Source organism: Oryctolagus cuniculus, chromosome 16 (assembly GCF_051225735.1).
Source record: "Oryctolagus cuniculus isolate XC-2025 breed Fujian yellow rabbit chromosome 16, ASM5122573v1, whole genome shotgun sequence".
NCBI lineage: Eukaryota > Metazoa > Chordata > Mammalia > Lagomorpha > Leporidae > Oryctolagus > Oryctolagus cuniculus.
The window spans coordinates 79589257-79609019 of NC_142882.1; the positions used below are offsets into that span (position 1 = coordinate 79589257).

Sequence of the window (19763 nt, forward strand, 5' to 3'; positions counted from 1 at the left end):
AGGCCCTCCCAGTTCAGAATATCCAGTAAAGAGGACCTCCTGGGTCACTGCTCGCTCCCTCCTAGTACTCGGTTCACACTGACCTTCCCTCTCCCCCAGCAATAATTACCATCTGTTGAAAAGTTTGTGCCGGAAATGCATCCCCATTTTGCATACATTACTTCCATTTAAACGTGGCGTTCTGGAAAGCAAACGATATTTTTACCATTTTACAGATGGAAAAATTAAGGCTTTGATTTTGAACAAGTGAGGAGGTGAAGACAGAACTCCCAGCTCTAAAGGAGGAACCCAAGCCGTAAAACCACACACGAAGGCATTGTTCTTCCCTGAGGGCCATCCCAGCCCCTTCCGGTTCAGAACTCCATGATTCTGCCTTTTTGTTTTTTCTAGCCTTCATGGGAACAGAATAGTTCCTCCTCCCTTTTACACACTGTTTAGATAATTATCAACCCCAGATTTCAGAGGATCATGGTATCGTGGCTAATGTCTTAAGTTCCTACTTTGACATACCGATTCTGAGTTTTAAATCTTGTATCTAATTTTATTAGTCGTAAAATTTAGATCTAGTATTGGTATATTTTCTGAATGTCCCTGCCCACTGCACTGGTTAGTAATGATAGCAGTCATCTGTCACGTATTGAATGCTTACTGCTGTGCTAAACACCTCACACCCATTAATCTGAAGAAGTAAGTTTTGTTACTTTGCCCTTTTACGAATGGGAAAACAGATGAAAAGGTTTGCCTCATTTTACATGTTTGGACGAATTAACCTGTTCTGCTTTTGTGTATGTTTCTTGACTTGTAAAATGGAAGTAATGGTGTTACTTACCTCACTATTGTGGTATGGTTTAAGTGAGTTACTACACAGAAGCTGTTTCGAATAGTGCTTGGCACATAGTGACTGCTTAGTATCAAGCACTCTTGTTATTATAGTTACCACAGGTTAAGTTACCATTCACTGGATTTTGGTTGCTGAACTAAATGTGAAACAGTAGGGTCCCCTCTCACCACGTCCTGCTGCCCCTCCCCAGCGTTAACACAGACACCGAGTTAGCATGGGTCCTTCCAGAATGTTTCCTCTGCTATCTAGAACTATTCTTAATTGTCCATTCATTAATAAAATGTAGGTCAAGAGCTAAGTTTTTTGTAGTGTTCTTGAGACTGGAAGAGGGGAGAGGTGGGGAGGGAGACAGATTCATTTGCTAATATTTACCGACTGCCTACTGTATGCCCAGCACTCAGCAAGGTGCTGAGAATTCAATGTCAGATATGGCACAGGCTAGATTTCCAACTCGAACATTCATCTTCTCATTTGGTTTTCCTCTAGGATATGATGTTTCAGCTCCTGCGAGGTCTGGACTTTCTTCATTCTCACCGAGTAGTGCATCGTGATCTAAAACCACAGAACATTCTGGTGACCAGCAGTGGACAAATAAAACTGGCTGACTTCGGCCTTGCGCGCATCTACAGTTTTCAGATGGCTCTTACTTCAGTGGTGAGTGAGCACGCCATCCTTTCCTTAAACTCACGTTTCCCTTTGAGTGACAAGCAGCTCCCCTCCTGTGCCCCTAATGTTATTGCCCGTGGTTGGCTGGTTGGTGAACAGAATGTCTTTGCACTTTTTTATATAGCAGTGAGTGGGAAGAAGGCATTCAGCTTCCAGCTACAGACACATCCGGACTGAGCTTGTGGACAGGCCCCATTGCAGAAATAGCTGTTGCATCTTAGCCACTAGAAAGGAATCGGTTACAAGTTTCCAAATGCTTTTTGCCATAACCACTGTTTTCAGAACAGTGTCTGTAATGCCTGAGGAACGCATGGCTCAAGGGCAGGGCAGGGGGAACACCAGGAGCATGAACCTGTCTGTGGGATCCTGGTGCAAGAACCTGCTCAAGGGCCTACACAGATGTGTTACAGCCTTGCTCTGAAGCTTTGATGCCAACCATGAAGGAAAACTTAAATTTACGGTGAACTTGGATGACCCCCTAAACACATAGCACCACCCTGCTGGGTGAAGCTTTCTTCCAAGACAGAACAGAAACAGGGCCAAGGGCCCAGTTTTGGCAAAGAATGATAGTTATGATATCCTGTTCTTTGTCTCATAATAGCTGTTGACTTCAGTAAGCTTCTGTTTCTCCTTATAGTTTATTGTTTCTGAGATGAATTTTTATGCTGTGCTGCACCCAAACTATCAAAAAAGCAACCTAGAAACAGGTGTGAATAACCCTTCTTGGCGAAAGACCTGTTCTACGTGTGGTGCACGCATGCATGGCTCCAAAGAGCCAAAGAAGGTCCCTTTGCCAGGCTGGGTCCCTTTTTTCAGGTAGGAGGTTGATGCAAAAAATCCCTTTGATGTGATGACAGCTACAGAAACGTAGCCCTGGAAGATGTTAAATTAGGCGTGAAGAGAAAGAACCCATAGAAGCCAGCTCTGGCGTTGAAGTGGTCCTCAAATCTGAGGGAGCACTGCCTCAGATGGGGGCCCTTGTTGAGGAAAAGGTCTCTATGGTCATCACAGTGACTTGGGGGATGGGGTGGCTGCCACTGGCATTTAGCACATAGGTTGCGCACAAAAAAAGATTGTCTCCCCAAATTCTGGTAACCCTTCACTCAAGTGATAGCAATCCAGGGGAGACATTAGAAAATGTCTGAGACAGATAAATTAATTGCCTTAGGAAAAAAACAGAAACCAAAGTTACAGAAGTGTTCTGCCATGTGGTTCCCCAGTCAGTGTATGAATGCTACAGCTGACCGTGTAAGCCACTTTCTTTCCCAGCAGTCTATACCATCCCCAGGCCATCAGAATTTCTAGAGGAGTACTGGTAATATGTTGCCATGTTGAAAATAAATCCTGCTTGTTTTTATTTTGCCCAGTATCCCCCAGGACTTCAGGGAAGACTGGGCGTAAGTTGGTGTTAAAAAGCAAGGTCTGAGCTCTGGGAGGGTCGAACAAGCCCTTGTGTTCTTACATAATCACACCAGAAAGGGCTGAGTCCGTGCATTTCCCCAGTGGGAAGGGTGAGGTAGGCTTTGGGCTTCCCTAGGAAATTGTCGCTTGTGTTGTTTTGGGGCCCTGGGGACAAGCTTGAATAGGCTGTGTGATCCAGGCGGTCATCAGGGGAGCAGATGAAAAGGAACCGTGGTCTCCTTGGGTACACGATTGGAGGGAAAGATGAGCTGTGACTGAGCAGGACGCATTACTTAAATCCCCCAAATGGGCACTAGTAACCATGAATAAAAACAGGAAACCTCCTTGGTTTTTTTGTTTTGATTTCTTTTACTCCTTCAATGTGAAGATGGATGGCCCAGCTCGGGTGTAACATCAGTGAACATTCCATTCTTGCCGGAAGTGGATGTGTTCAAATAGGAGGAAAATTTCTTCAAAGACAAATTATTTCAAAGAGTAAAGGGGAAAGCAACCAGGAATACATGATTTTTCAATGTCTGGTTTGTACTGTGTGCTCTGTTTCCTGGGGTGACATAAGTAAAAGACATTAGCAGCTGGAAGACACCAGAGCAAACTCACACTTCACTTTGAAAGCGTGGTAGTTGGAATTTAATCAGTTTCATAAAGTACATTTCAAATAGGGAACTACATTTAAAAACTTTTCTCACTGTTTTACATTTTTCCACCTAAAGAAAAAATCTGTTTAATACAGTATACACATGGTGACATAAAAACTTGGAATCTCAGTTTTTCAGACTGAACTGGTATGTATTTTTAGCATTTCTTAAAAGAGAAAAAGAGTGCACTCCACTTCCTGGAAATACACACATATTTTTTAGTGGGTTGTGTCATACAGGAACTCAGAGTCAACTTAGTTTATGGAATGTTAAAGGAATTACAAGTTAACTGATTCAAAACTGACATTGTGCAGCCGTAAGAAATGATAATATGTCGCCTGTCTTTCAAAGCCTGGCTCAAGTGCCCCCTTCTGCTTGCCTCTGCAGAAATGAATCCCACCTTCCTCCCTCAGAGTTCCTAAAGTAACGTCCTATCAGTGTCCTTCATAAGACCACTTTCTGTCTGGTTTTTAACTGGTGTGTGAGGTTTTACTTCTCAGGTTTTAAGTTCCTTGAAGGCACAAGCTGTGTCTTGCTCAGCATAGCGATAGACACCTGGGAAATACTTTTCAGTGAGTAAGCTGACAAGTGCTGGTGTGTAGATATAAGCAGTTACATCATGGTAAAACTAAGGAAGGAGAGATTTTATATGTTCACTGCTCTCCTTTGATGTGTTTCGGTGTAGCTACCCATCAGTATTAAGCTGAAGAGAATGTATCATTTCTGAATCAATTGAGAAATTTGCCATTCCAGATAAGTGAGCTTCCCAGGTGCCTTAGAGTATTACCCTTGAGACTCTGATCTTTATTATTTTGTATTTTTTGATAAAAAAAGTTTCTATTACCTTTCTCATAAATGGAATGTATTTGGTATATTAGCCCCTGGGTGGAACTTAATTTTAAACAATCCTTTTAAATCTGGACTATAGTTGATCTTGTAGGTAGTATGTATCATAGGCCCAAATGGCTAGTTTGTCCCCATCTGAAACTGGGAGCTGATCTAAAGGGTTAAGTGCCTTTTAGATGAGTAACCTTACTGTCTGCCTCTAGTGTGACTGCCAGGTATTTTTACAGGGTTGGAGTTGTTGCTTCTCATTGTACAATCCTGTGTGTTCGTGCACTCATCCGGACTAAGGGTTGTTTATATTGATTTCTTTAAAGGATGTACAGTTAAGATATAGTTGATGACAACATATGCCTTAAATATAGCCAAGAGGGGCCCCGGGCCTGGATCTCATCCTACATGGACCCTGTTCCCTCCCTGTCCACATTCAGGGAGTACAGAATCAGGGGTCATGGAAGTATGCCTCCTGAAACCCACACACTCACCTCGTGCCACTCTCCAGATGTTGGAATTCTCTAACCAGCTGGGAACTGCATGGGTTCATCCTTCCTCCTAGTAGCGGGTGACACCCTCAGCCCCTACAGGCAAGTAGGCAGAGCTTGGACACGCAGACTGGAATGTCCCTAAGTGTTGTGTGAGGCCACTTGTGGTTCAAGAAGGAGCTGGAATTGTGTGTGGGAGGAGGGGAGTCATTATACCTAGCACCTGAGATGAGTTACTTGTATCAGGAAAGTTCCTCTGAAACCATGAAAAGCCAGCTTCCATGGCCTTCTTGAACTACTGTTAACATTTGTGGAAAACCGAAGCAAATAGGTTACAGGGAGTTTCTCCGCATTGTTCATAAGTGATATGTAGGAGTCATGACTCATGTGGTTATATAATCTCTGTGGCAAGTGATTCAGGAATACACACGTATGCAACAGAAGGACTGTGAAGGCTATGATTATATTTAAAGTCATTCTAAAGTCAACATTTCTAAGTACTTCCCATGTGAAATGTGTGAGGTGCAACTCACTTTTGTCTGTCAAGATAAAGGAACCGGAGATCCAGGTCTCCCAGTGAGGATCTCAGAGCTGAGCCCGGGAGGTCGCCAGCAGCCCCGGGGAGGGCCCTGCTGGTGGTGAGGCTCTGTGCCCAGCAGCTCAGTGAGGGAGCTTCTCCGTGTTTCATGCAAAACGTGCAGATGCAGGGGGACGCTGTCGCCGCCACTGGAATTGGTGTTTTAGGAACTCTTAATCGACCATCTCATTTTGAAAGTGGGAAACAGACTCAGGCAGGCAGCTGTGACCAGATTGAAGTCTGAATTTGCTAAATAGATTGCAAATGCCCTGGAAAACCCTAATGTTTACATTCTGGCTCTCACCCACTCTCACCTTACCTCTTTTCTCTCCAGCATCTCAGAGAATTCTTGGATTCCCAAAGGGTATCCAGACATTCCACAAATGTTAAAGTGTCCACATGTTAGGATATATTTTAAATCTTACTAAAGCTCACTGAACATGAGACTACTTTGAAGGCCACCCAGGACAATGCCAGCAGTAAACGTTTTCATACCTAGATGTGATTGCCAACCCCTGAGCAATTAGGGGCAGTTGCCCCCCAGGATGGTCACCAGGAGGCCACCCATGGATAGAAGTCTGCTCCCTAACATGAGGTCATTCCTTCCTTGGCCTCAGGAACCTCACCTCCTGGGATGAAGTCCAGGATTGGCCTGCCTTAAACCAACTTCACCTCTTCACTGAGCAGTCCCACACTGTATTTTTAGGACCTTTATACAGACACTTAATACCAATCATTAAATGAGCATTTTTCCATCAAATGTCTGTGCCTAACACATACGTGGAGAAAAATTCCACTTTGTACCATAGCGGAACAGTGGAAATGTTTTCCTATCTTATGAGTGATTTAATAAAGTAAAAATGGATAACATTCCTGCTCTCCATAGGTCTTTTTTCCAAGTCATCCTTCCTTGTCAAATATGGTACATGTGTTCTGAAAACATCTTTCCTCTCTAAAGATCACCAAAAGACAACAAGTGAGTATTAAATGTGAGGAAACTCAGTGGAAAGAAGTGGCCATCAAAGAAGGAGGTACTTTTCTCTGAAGGGAGGAGAGAACTTCCACTTTGCTTATGGCCTTGTCTAAATACTGATGGAGACTGAATTCAGCATAGCTTTGGCAGCTCATGTCAAGAGCCTCTGGTGGCTTTCTCTCTGTCTCTCTCTCTCTCACTGTCCACTCTGCCTGTCCAAAAAAAAAAGAGCCTCTGGTGGTCACTGACGTCATACATAAGAGTGTTAATTGTTAAATTAACAACAGGAGTCACTGTGCACTTACTTCCCATGCGGGACTTCTGTCCTCAGTTAGTTATATTATGAAAATTAACTGTAAAACTTGTTCTCAAACTGTGTGTGTGTGTGTGTGTGTGTGTGCAAATTGTTGAAATCTTTACTTAGTATAGAGTTGGTCATCTGTGTTTAAAGTTAATTGAAAATGAATCTTAATGGAGAAGGAACTGGGAATGGGAAAGGGGAGGGGGGAGTGAGAGTAGGAGTGGGAGGGTGGGTATGGTGAGAAGAATCACTATATTCTTGAAGTTATACTTATGAAATTTATACTCCTTAAATACAAGGTTTCTTTGGGGGGAAAATGTTGGGAAACTGTTAAGCAGCTCTACAACATGCAAAAATCCTTCTGGGGTTTTTTTTTTAATGCTACTAAGATTCCCAAAATTGCTTTATTTAGGGTTCCTAATTTATTTAATACCACAAGTATTAGAAAAATTGGATTGCTTACATTCTATTCTTCTTTATTTTTACTTTATTTTGAAAGTCAGAGTTACAGAGACAGGGAGGGACGGGGAGAGAGGGAATGAGAGAGCGGCATCTTCCATCCCTGGGTGCACTCCTCAAATGGCCTTAACGGCCAGTGCTGGGCCAGGCCAAAGCCAGGAACTTCATCTGGGTCTCACGCATGGCTACAGAGACCCAAGAACTTGGGCCATCCTCCACTACTTTCCCAGGCACATTATCAGAGAACTGGATCAGAAGTAGAGCAGCTGGGACTTCAGCTGGCACCCACATGGCAGCCTAACCCACTGTGCCACAGGACCAGCCCATACAGCCCCTTCTTATACTCCCAACAATAGGTGATTCCTTCCTCTAACCTCAGTGTTGGTAGAAGTTAATTACCACTAAAGGACCCCTGTGAATTCAGAAACTTTTTGATAAGTCGAGAGTAGAAAATAAATGAGAAGGAGTTATAGCTCATAGAAAGTCATCAGTCAGCAGTTGCCAGTGACTTTCTATGTGCCAGGCACTGTCGGTGAACCTGAGAGATAATGCGGATAGAAAGACACAAGGTCCTTGCTCTCAAAGAACTTACAAGCAAAATGGGGAGATGGATCTGAATCAGTAACACACAGAAATGTGTAGTTAGAAACAGAGAGCTATGCAACGAAGAAACGGTATATGGAACCGTAAGGCCATGTGGCTAAGGAACCCACCTAGGCTGGGATCCGGGAAGCCATCCCTGCTTACCCATGCCAGGGCGCGGGATGCCCACCATGCTCCCCAGTACCCTCCTCTTGGAACCCCGGGACACAAGCCCCCTGGATGCATGCCTCGTGCAGTCTGTGCTCGTTGTCTCGTCCCTGGTTGGCACCGTCAAGTGACTGAGTGAGGCAGGACCAGAGATCAGGGAAGAAGGTCACCTTTGACACAGAAGATGCACTGTTTATGCTGCTCCCTCGCCACGCATGCTGTATTTACTATGGAGACCTGGCAGGGCCTGTGTGGAGGCTTGGGCAGCCCAGCCGCTCCCACAGAAGCCTCCAGACGCTGCCAGTGCATGCTGAATAAATCAAGCCCAGGGCACGGCATGAGCATAATGGAAAAAACCCGGAGCCCTGTCACCTCAGCACCTTGGCGAGAGTGCGGGATGCACCTCTGAAGCAAGAAAGACCCTGTCCCAGTTCCCCGCCCCGCCGCCTGCCGTGACACAGCCAGGTCTGTTTCGTGAAAACTTCCAGTTGCCAGTCCATATTTCACAGCTAACAATGGAGTGTTTGTGCCGGTTTCGTTTTCACTTTCACCAGTGAGGGAAGTGGAACACAATGGGGGCAGTGCACAGAGCTGGAAACAGGACGCGTTTTCTTTAGGATTCCCGGGACTGCGTACGGAGAAAACACGGGGGCCACAGCCAGCAGGAAACCCGTCCCGATCCGCTGCTGCGCTTTGAGTCGCCATCTGATGGGTGAAGGTGAACACAGATGACTGCCATGAGGGTTCCTCCCCAGTAGAGAGCAAGCATGTTCCCACCGTGCAGGAGGCTGCTGCGGGCGTGTGTGCACGCGTCTGAGGGTCTCATTGGACCATGCATGTTTGCAAAGTCAATCAAATGGCTGCTCTCCCTGTCTATGAAAGATAGTCATTCATTCGACCCACCTCATCCTAGATCCTCTGTAAGTGGTCACTGTTGTGAATCAGTCCTGGAAGAAAACAGTTTAACTGCAGTGCTGCTGCCTAGAGGATGTTGTGCTAAGAGAAAGGACTAGATGTTCCTTGCTTTCCCCCTCCGTCTAGTCAGCCAGAGTGGCCTAGCATGGTATGAGATAAACAGGGTCTGCTTGTCATGCAGTTTTTTCTACTGTATGACGCCGTTCAAATCTCAGGAGCCTGAGTTTATGTTTCAGTATAGAAAACCAAACATTGTCTTCAGGTTGCTTTGGAGAGATTTGCAAGCAAAGGGTTTCTCTAAGATCCTGAAGGTAGAAAAATGCTGTTGCCTCTTTTAACATTCTTGCAAGATGTGCCTTCTGAGCTGGGTGAGGGGCGAACCTGAAGAACTCTGGTTGATGGTCTCGCTCCATCTCCTGAACTGGCTGAAGTCAAGCGCCGTACTGTGTTCATACTCAAAGGATGCTGAGACACAGTCCTTGGAATTGAATGTAAAACATTTCTGTAACGAGTTTTTGGATGAATGAACTTCTTGTGTCTCATAGATACCACTGCTTGCTTGTAAGGAAAGGGAAGGTGGCAGTATCCTCATTTTGCTTGGGCTTTTTTTTTTTTTTTTTTTTTTTTTTTTTTTTTTTTTTGACAGGCAGAGTGGACAGTGAGAGAGAGAGACAGAGAGAAAGGTCTTCCTTTGCCATTGGTTCACCCTCCAATGGCCGCTGCGGGTGGCACACCGCGCTGATCCGATGGCAGGAGCCAGGAGCCAGGTGCTTTTCCTGGTCTCCCATGGGGTGCAGGGCCCAAGCACCTGGGCCATCCTCCACTGCACTCCCTGGCCACAGCAGAGAGCTGGCCTGGAAGAGGGGCAACCGGGACAGAATCCGGCGCCCCGACCAGGACTAGAACCCGGTGTGCCGGTGCTGCAAGGCGGAGGATTAGCCTAGTGAGCTCCGGCGCCGGCCTTGCTTGGGCTTTTATAATGTCACTGTGTGAGCTCTTACGTCCAGATGTGTATTTGAAATTCTGTGACATTGGGCCTGTCCCTTTGTATTCTCGCAACGCACACCTCAATCTATCTTAGTGTTTCCCACTGTGTCTTCCTAGCACGGAGTAGGCACTTGATAAACAACACATGGTTTATATGTTGAATGGATGAATGAATGAATGGTTCTTTCCATGCCTGAAGAATGAATTCCAGACTCCGTAGCATGATGTACAAAGTTTCTATCGTATAGCCCCAACCTGCCTTTCCATCCTCCTGTCACTGCTTCCAGCCAGAACCCCCCTCCCTTGTGCGGAAGCGTCTTGTGCACTCCATATCTAACACCATCAAATAGCTCCCCTGTGGGGACTTAATTCCCCGCTTTCACAGATGAAGCAGTGAGTGAATGTCCAGCTCTGAGTTTTCCATGGTACTGCTCGTATCATTGCATCAGTGATAAGCATCGAAATATTTTGTGTGTGTGTGTGTGTGTTAGATGCAACTTCAGCCCCTCTTCCCAGTTGACTGTGTCGTGCTCTGATAACAACTCGAGCTCCGGGAGAGCAATATTCATACTTTGAGTATCGTCCTGGGCAGCCATTCCTAACCTTCTTCCAACTTGTGTACTTCCATTTTCTGTACGAGATGTTTCTGTTTAGCAAATGAAGGTCTCTTAGGCCAGTTCAAGGAACCGTGATATCCGAGGGAAGGGTTGACAATGTCTTCATTGTTACTGCTTTCATCATTGTGTACAGGCCACGTGGGTCCTTGACCGCACTTGGTGTTTCTGCACGTCTCTACTGATCTCTCCAGAAGTTTAGCTTAAGCGTTGTAACGCAGGCTTTTCTGCCACATTTTACCGATGATTGTTGCTGGTGTTCCGTTTTTGCCTCTGAGTGATGCTCTCCAGGCTGCTGAAGCCTTCTACCGAGTGCTCCCGCGTTCTGCTTTCCTGTTCTCCAGAGTTCAACACAGACTGAGCGACATTGCTGTACCCCGCGTCTGTAAGGATCCTGATGATTTTTAAATCCCTCATAAACTTGAATGTTAAATTTTACAGTTGGCTGTGGAGGAATAATCTACCTTCAGGTCTCAGGGAAACATCCAAAAGAAAGCAGGGGAAAGCGTAGGAGAATTTACTTTAGCACTGCTCATATATTTATTTTGAAGCCTGGCAGAATCTAAAACTGGGGCTGTAAATTTAACAGCTCAACCATAAAAACCCCAAAATAAAGGAGAAAAGCTCGTCGACTTCTAGGTTTGGATATGAATATAAAATTATGAGATAACTTTTCTTCTGCTGCCTTAAATTCTTTTCTTTTTTTTTAATTTCTAACATTAAACTTTCCTTTCCCCTTTCTCATATTTGTTTTGAAAAATGGCATCTTAGTGGTTTGCAAAGCTTTGAAATGTATGGAAGTGCTTTCTGAACACTTGGCTGGTCTACTTGAGTCGATGGGTTTCACGGTGTCGTTAAATACTCTCAGCACCTTATGTAACGCTGGGCAATTTCAGCGAGGTAGGGCCCGCACATGGTATCAGTTCTTGTGGGAAAATATGCTTCAGTGGCTCACTGGCACTGGTTTTGGAATGTGGCATTTAAAAGTACCTTTTTACAGTGGGAAAGAATTCCGTCAAGAATAAACAGTCTGACCTTGTTAAATGGGCCAAAGTCTGTCTGTAACCTAGTTCCAGAAAACTAGCTTTTACTAGTTTAGAAAAAAGGCAGATTAGAAAAATGCAGCTAGAAAAAGTGACTGTCAAGAATGTGAGGCAAATTCCTTAGATGATGATCTTTGCATATATTCATGAACATTTCTTCTGCCTGGCTCCTCCTATCTCATTTTTCCCCAGTAGTGGATGAAAGAGCAGGGCTGCAGTTAGCCAGGAGAGCAAGTTTTCGTTTTCCTGGAAAGACAGGACTGGCCTTAGAAGGGAGCTCCGCGGCCTGGACCGCCATGGGAAATCGGCAGGCATGGGCACCCAAAGGAGGAATCTGAATTGCCAGCCACTCTCCATTCATCACCCACAGGGCTGCGGCTCAGGAAGGCAGCAGCCTCGCCTTATCTTCCTCGCCATCCCTGCTTTCCCACCCGATGCGTGGTCTTGCCGTCCATTCCTCTTCCTCTTGCCCTTCCTGCTGTGCTGAAACCACCTGCCGTGGACTGTGCCGCTAGACAGTGGCTCACCTTGCTGGGTTACCTTTGCCTTGCACAACCTGATGCATGAACGCTCTCTGCAGAACGCAAGGGCAAGTGCCACCTCCTCTCTGAAGTTTACCTGACTCGCCAGGATACAATTGGGCACTTCCTCTTCCAGGCACTTGTAAATAGCCTATCACAGGGTGGTGTTCCCATTTATATTTGGCTTCTTTGATTTTCCAAAGATGGACGTTGTAAAATACCTTAGCGCCCCAACAAACAGGCCCAGGGTCCTTGCTCAGTCAGTATTTGTGGATTGTGTGTGTGTGATGAAATAAGGTGGGCGGAGGCCAGGTTGGGGTGCAGTGCCTTCCTCTTACAGTCGACTTCCCTAAAAGGTGCCATTGCAGTGTGCATCTGCATCCACGTTAGCTTCAGCACTAGGACTCAAACTCATGTTTTTAGTCACTTCCATTACTCTTATTTGTGTTTAGATTATATTCTGCAAAAAACACAGTTGCACTGCTTTTACCATGTACGTGACAGTTTGGTTAGTTGGGTATTGTGATAGATCTCACACAAGATCTCAATGACAGTAGTTCTCATCACAACCATTTTAATATTAAATCACTGATTTATCAATATTAATTCAAACAGATGGATCAGTCTTGTTTTTAAATTTTTATTTAGTCTCATTTTATTTGAAAGGCAGAGAGAGGTGGATGGATAAACTTCTTCCATTTGCTGGTTTACTCTCCAAATGCCCGCATCAGCCAGGACAAAGCTGGGAGCTGGGAACTCAATCCTGATCTCACACATGGGTGACAGGGACCCAGACACTTAAACCACCAGGGGCTAACTCACAGGGTGTGCATTAACAGGAAGTTAGAATCAGAAACAGAGCCAAAATTCAAACCCAGGCACTTCAGTATGGGCGCACCCATCCCAAGTGGAGTCTTGACCACGGTACCAGATGCCTGCTCCCGGGGATCGCTTTTAATGGAGTCATGGTAGAAACCAAATCTTGTGTTCTAAAAACAAAATAATTTTAAGAAAACTGCATGTAGCAGGTGTTGCGGCATAGACCGTTAGACCACCATTGCCCAAGATTGAATCCTGCTTCCACCTCTGATGCAGCTTCCTTCTACCTGGGAGGCAACAGATGATGGCCCCAGTCACCTGCATGGGAGCTGGATGGAGTGGAGTGCCTGTTCCTGCTGCAGTCTGACTCAGCCCCAGCTGTTGCAGGCATCTGGGGAGTGAACCAACAGATGAAAGATCTCCCTCTCCCTCTCTCTCTCTCCCTCCCTCTCTTCCTCCTCTCTCTCTCTCTCTCATTCTCCCTTTCAAAGAAATACATCTTGGGGCGGGGGGGGGGGGATATCTTGAATATTGGAAATTTTATAGTCTGGAAATGGATAATTCTACCTTGCAGTTGGTGCAATTGCCCAGTGATGTCACTGGCCCCCATAACCAGGTACTGGGGAAGTCCCATTCTTCCGTGCTCAGCGGCCTTGGCTGATGCATCAGGCACCACATCCTCATAGAGCAGTGTTCTAAGCGGTGGGTGAAAAGGCAGTTTCATTGCCTCTTTGATCAGGGAAGATACTCTTTCCCAGAAGCTCTCTTCAGACTTCCACTTGGATTTCATAGCCCAAATCTGGGTCCCCCTATCCACAGACAGTAAGGCTGTGAGTTTATTATCCCCCAAAGGAAATCAAGTTAGGCCAGCCAGGAAAGGGATTGGGAATGGCCGTGGGGTGGAAAACCAATGATAGGCCAGAGGATCAGATCAAACCTAGGTACTTTAGTGTAGGATGCAAGAGCCTTAGCCACTAGGCCAAATGGTCACTCCTCTAAGGATGGTTTTTAAAAGGCAGGAAGAAAAATTTTGTTAAATGAATTACTTTTTAAGGGATATTAATTTAATTAACATGTATGTGATGTATATTATATAAATAATACATCTTTAGAGACCGGCACTATGGCATAGTGGGTATGGGTAAAGCCGCCACCTGTAGTGTCAGCATCCCATTTGGACAACAGTTCGAGTCCCAGATGCTCCACTTCCAATCCGCATTTCATCTGTGGGCCTGGGAAAGCAGTAGAAGATGGCCCAAGTGCTTGGGCCCCTTCAGCCATGTGAGAGACCCAGAGGAAGCTCCTAGCTTCGGATTGGTGCAGCTCTGGCCTTTGCAGTCATTTGGGGAATGAACCAGCAGATGGAAGATCGATCTCTCTCTCTCTCTCTCTGCCTCTCTGCCTCTCTGCCTCTCTGCCACTCTGTAACTCTGCCTCTCAAATAAATAAATATTTAAAAGAAAATACCACACTATCAGCATGTTTTAAAAGTAGTTACTTTTATGTGTACCTACAAAATATATGTACAAGTAGATGTGTGTATCGATAAATCTGAAGTTGCTCCTGTAGCTCTTATCTAGCCAGTAAACCCTGGTGAAGACAGAAAGGAAGCAGTGTGAGATCTGGGACAGCAGGGAAGATTCCACTAGGGATCTGATCTTTGAGCAGCATCCATGAACATGGAGAGGTTTGCCTGGCAAACCAAGGAGAAAGCTGGCTTCCAGGTACCGAGTCGAGAAAAGGCAAAACAGGTTCACAAAACAGCAAGGAGTCCCGTGGGTTGACAAGCAGGTGTCTCCAAAGAATGTGATTGAAGCCATTTGTTTCTCTTAGAAGATCCCTCTTGTGTGGTGTGATAACGTGGTTTGATTGCTGGCAGGGAGGCCAGTATAAAGGCTGAAATAAGGAAACAAGAGAAGATAGAAACTGAAGATAGTTAAATGCATATCCAGAGACAAGTGAGAAAAAACATTCCTGCCAAGCTAATAGGAAACTGACCTGAAGGAGGGAAAAGCAACAAGAAATAAAAAATTATATTCCCCTAAATGAAATAAGTATCTGTGATCATAACTGTCCTCTGGCTGTGGTGTTTGTAGATGCTAAAGCAGATACATGCTCCAGACATGCTAGCACTCTCAGTGTGTGCTAGAAAATTTCTGAAAAAGGAAATTAAAAGATGTTTCTTTTGGTGCAGAAACATTTTTGAAATCAATTGTGAATGTTTTGACATAATGCATTTTTTGTGAACTTTTGGAAGACTCCCTGTATGTGTGGTTTCCAAAATTTTGTACACCAAAAGACTTATCTTTTAATTCTATTTCTAGGAATATTTTGAAGTACTCCCTTACCATTTCTACTGACATAGTTTTAGTGCGTATAATAATTTCTTCTGATATGATTGGCACTTGTATTCACAATGGAGCATGTCATATGATGAGGGAACTGTACAAGACGTTTCACTAACAGTTGTGTAAGCAAGAAATGGTTTCATGTTTCTCCCTGTTGTAATTAAGATGAACATATAAAATGACTTTTTTACCATATTCTTAAAAAATATTTCTTCTCTTCAGGACTTAAACGATAGATGCCTTACCTTATTGATACTCAAGTGCCAATCACCCGGTTTTGTTCTAATGAGCCGCCTGTCTTTTCCTCCTTTCTCATCCCCATAATCCAGCTTTTGCTAAAGTTGGAAAATTATATACCTCACATGTGGTTATTACATGATGATGCCCCAATGAGTGTTATGTCATGCAAACAGCCACAAAATACCATAGTTTACTCTCTCCATTAGACAACAAGCATCTTGAGGGAAGAAATGGGGCATCACATATATTGCACTCACCCAGCAGTCATTGGTAATGAGCATGTACTTGTAAGATATTTATGTCCATCATAGAAGTAATATATGCCAGTCACAGACCAACTTGTGTGGTCTCAGTGTAGCTCCATTCTCCAACCGTGGTTCCTGGTTTTGGTTTTCAAAGTCAGAACACCAGAGTAAAGTTTGAAAAAGACGTGCGAATAGATAAATCCCTTTGTTAGATTTTTCCTCTCCTTGGTGCTAATTACCTTCACCTTCCTTCCCTCACTGCTGCTGAGGCACAAGTTTAGAAATAAGATATTGGATACCATACCAGAATGGGTTGGTTCAGTTTGAGGATTTTAAACAGCTGAACGTGCCTAGAAATGTCACTGTTGTGAACACATGCCTCCCTGTCCCCACTACCCATGATAGCATACACGTGGTAATTCTCAGGAGAACACACATCCCTGGTGCCAGATGTGAAGCTGGACAGGTTTGGGAAGAGCGCAGAATGTAAATCATTTTACCTGGTATTCTTCTAAATACTGCATTGGCTTATCTCATGAGTGTGTGTGTTTTCTGTATCTCATCAGGTACTCATGAATAAATAGTTCGCACCCTCCCAAGAGAATAAGTCCTTTCTTTTCTTTCAACAGTGACTCCATTGATCCTGTTTCAGAATTCCTTACCTTGTTTCTCTTTTCCTTCCTCACCACATTGCTTTTGAACTCTTAAATTGATTCAAGTGTTCTGGAATATTCCTTTTCTTCTCTGCCCATCTTCAACTCTAGGCAAAGACATAGCTTTCTGGAATCAGACCATTTATTTGACGCTTATCTTGCTACTTGTGCTGTGCGGTCTTAAATAAATTCTTTACTTTTTCTGTGTCCCAGGTTTCATCTCTGTTAAATGGAGAAAATAACAGTACCTACCTTATGGGATTGTTGTGGGGATTAAGTGAGTTAATACATGAGAAGAGTAAGTACTCAATAAAATTCTGTAATTGAATTACATAGGAGTAATACTCATCATTGCACCTGAATGTGAAGACAGATAAGGAAGTGAGTATAACCAATGAAGCCATTTTCTTATTACCAACCAGTTGGGGACCACTTTTACTAGAGTTTAGGTTATTACCATCTTAAGGAGGCCATTGTCTCTTTCTTCATTATTATTAATTTCCCAAAAGGGACAGTGTTTCAGTATTCCTGAAATGAGTATATTGATCTTTCCATTATCAGTATTAAACAGTGTTGAAGGTACTAAATACAGTCTTTGCATGTGGAGGACATTGTGGTGCAGTTGGTTAAGCTGTCTCTTGGGACACCTGCATCCTATATTGGAGTGCTTGGGTTTGCATCCCCTCTCTTCTTCCAATCCGGCTTCCTGCTAAAGTGATGGGAGACAACAGATGATGACTCAAGTACTTGGGTCCCTGGTACCCAGATGGAGTTCCTAGCTCCTGGCTTCCGCCTGGCCCAGCCCCAGCTGTTAGTGGGCATTTGGGGAGTAAACCAGTGGGTGGAAGATTTCATTTTCAGGCACATTCTCTGTCACTCTGCCTTAACAATAAATGTTTTTAACATAAAAGAAGAGATATAGGCTGGCGCCGCGGCTCACTAGGCTAATTCTCCGCCAGCGGCGCCAGCACACCAGGTTCTAGTCCTGGTTGGGGCGCTGGATTCTGTCCCGGTTGCCCCTCTTTCAGGCCAGCTCTCTGCTATGGCCCGGGAGTGCAGTGGAGGATGGGCCCTGCACCCTATGGGAGACCAGGAGAAGCATCTGGCTCCTGGCTACGGATCAGCGCCGTGTGCTGGCTGCAGCACGGCAGCCATGGGAGGGTGAACCAACGGCAAAAGGAAGACCTTTCTCTTTCTCTCTGTCTCTCTCTCTCACTGTCCACTCTGCCTGTAAAAAAAGAAATATATATATATATATATATATATATATATATATATACTTTCCAAAGCTATGTACATACCTGTTCTTTGAATACAGTAAATTGAATGTGCAAAACGAGTTTGCACACTGCAGCACAAACCTTCATGAATGTGCTTTTCTTTACCACCTATGGGACAAACTCTAGAAAGCTGAGAAAAAGGTTTCTCAGGATATACATTTTGTATATTAAATCTCTGTAGAGGAGAAGGTGAATGAATGAAGCATTAATAGTTCATAAATTAGGACAGGAAATTTCTTAACTATAGTCCAAATGAGAATTTTAATCCTATTTCTATACTAAACCATTTTTTATTCCAGTTACCACTTTTTCCTGGGAAAGAGGTGGTGGTTAATATTCAGAAAGTTTCATTTCCCAAATAGGTTAGATTCTTCCCTAGTAAATAAGTGACTCATTGTACCATGGATTAGGAATTACTGTCACAAATAACATACACTTCTTTCCCATAGTCTAACGAAGATGTGTCATATAAGAACCCTTCCAGCTATTAACCTTTCAAACAAATTAGTTAAAAGAAATTCCTGAGGCTTTCAGCCTAGCCCTTGTAATAACCTGCACTGTCTTGTTTTGTTTTATAAAGCCATGCAGGAATGTCCCCCATTCACAAGAGAAATTGGTGTCTGAACAGTCACTCAGTGACATACTCAACCTGCCATTCTGAAAATATGTTTAAAGCATTTCATTCAATTGCTCACTCTCTAATTTAGTCTTTAAGAACATTTGTCTTGGGATCGCTCTTACCTACTTATTGCCCAATTCAGGATCCAGTTTAACACCACACCACAATACTGTCTCTGAAGAAAACATACTTACTTTTCGTAGGTGGGTTCAAGGTGTAGGTGTGGCTTGGCCTCACACACAGCATTGTGTTGAAAGGCGGTTCAGGAGCTTCTGCAACGTGGCCTGACTGGGCTCCAGCTTTTCTGCACTCTGACAGCTCTTCTTCAGCCATCCAGTTGTATGCAGCCTTCCACTCACCACTTAGGTTTCATGAGATCTCTTTTTTTTCTCATATGCTGAAAACTTTAGATAAAACTGATCATTTGTGTTTGCAAAGCATGCCTAGTACTATTAGCATGGACCAAAATCTGGAAGATAGTTGGTTACCAAGTGAATAGCTGTTTTTTAAATTCTTCCTCTCTTGGCACCCAAAGAAATAGGATTAAATTCTCATTTAAGGGGTCTGTGGTTTGAGCTGCCACTTTCGATGCCAGCATCCCATATCTCAGAGTGCTACTTCAAGTCCCAGCTGTTCCACTTCTGATCCAGCTTTCTGCTAATGTCCCTGGAAAGGCAGTGGATGATAACCAAGTACTTGTGCTCCTGCAATCCGTATGGGAGACCAGGATGGAGTTCCTGGTTTCCGGCTTCTGGCTTCAACCTGGCTCAGCCCTAGCTATTACAAGCATTTGGGGAGTAAACTAGCAGATGGAAGATCTCCCTCTCTGTATCTCCCTCTCTTTACTGCTCTGCCTTTTAAAAAAATAAATCTTAAAAAAAAACTGTAATAGATATTATAGTAGAAATAACCACTACTAGTCCAAAAAATAGTAATAAAATTACTATTACAGTTATATGTATATGTGGAATCCTAAATACAGAATATATTCATGAGGTAAAGGAATTTTCGTATAAACCGAAACCAAGAGAGTTTACCACCAACAAAACTTTTCACTAAAGTGTATACTTCAGAAAGAAGGAAAATAATCCCAAAAAGAATGTCTAAGAAGAATAGAGTGTATCTCATTGGTAGACACAGTTGCCCCTCCTCAGGAGATTGGTTCAAGAACTCCTACCACTAACCCTAAGGATGCCAAACTCAAAGAATGCACATGTCCCTTATTTAAAAATCCCTTATATAAAAATCACATAATATTTGCATATAACATACTCATATTCTCCAGTATACTTTAAATTACTTAGAACACCTAGTACAGTGTTGCTCTGCAAATAATTATTATACTGTACTGTTTAGGAAATAATAAGAAAAAAGTCTGTATATGTTAAATGCAGATGCAGTTTTATTAATATTTTCAATCCTTGATTGGTTAAATCCATGCATGTGAAACCCAGACCAACAGATATAGAGAGCCAACCATATGTCCAAATAGATTGTTAATCACAATAAATGTAAATGGACAAAACTCAT

At 43.8% G+C, this 19763-nt stretch overlaps 1 protein-coding gene across 6 annotated transcripts in view; it reads left to right on the forward strand.

Annotated features, from left to right (window-relative positions):
- Positions 1–19763, forward strand: part of CDK6 (cyclin dependent kinase 6) — a 237500-nt gene that overhangs the window by 115497 nt on the left and 102240 nt on the right. For all 6 annotated transcript variants that reach the window (XM_089316160.1, XM_051853341.3, XM_089316161.1 and 3 more), the window contains exon 4: positions 1328–1495. In XM_089316160.1, coding sequence (XP_089172286.1) covers positions 1328–1495 — 168 coding nt within the window. The remainder of the gene's footprint in view (positions 1–1327; positions 1496–19763) is intronic.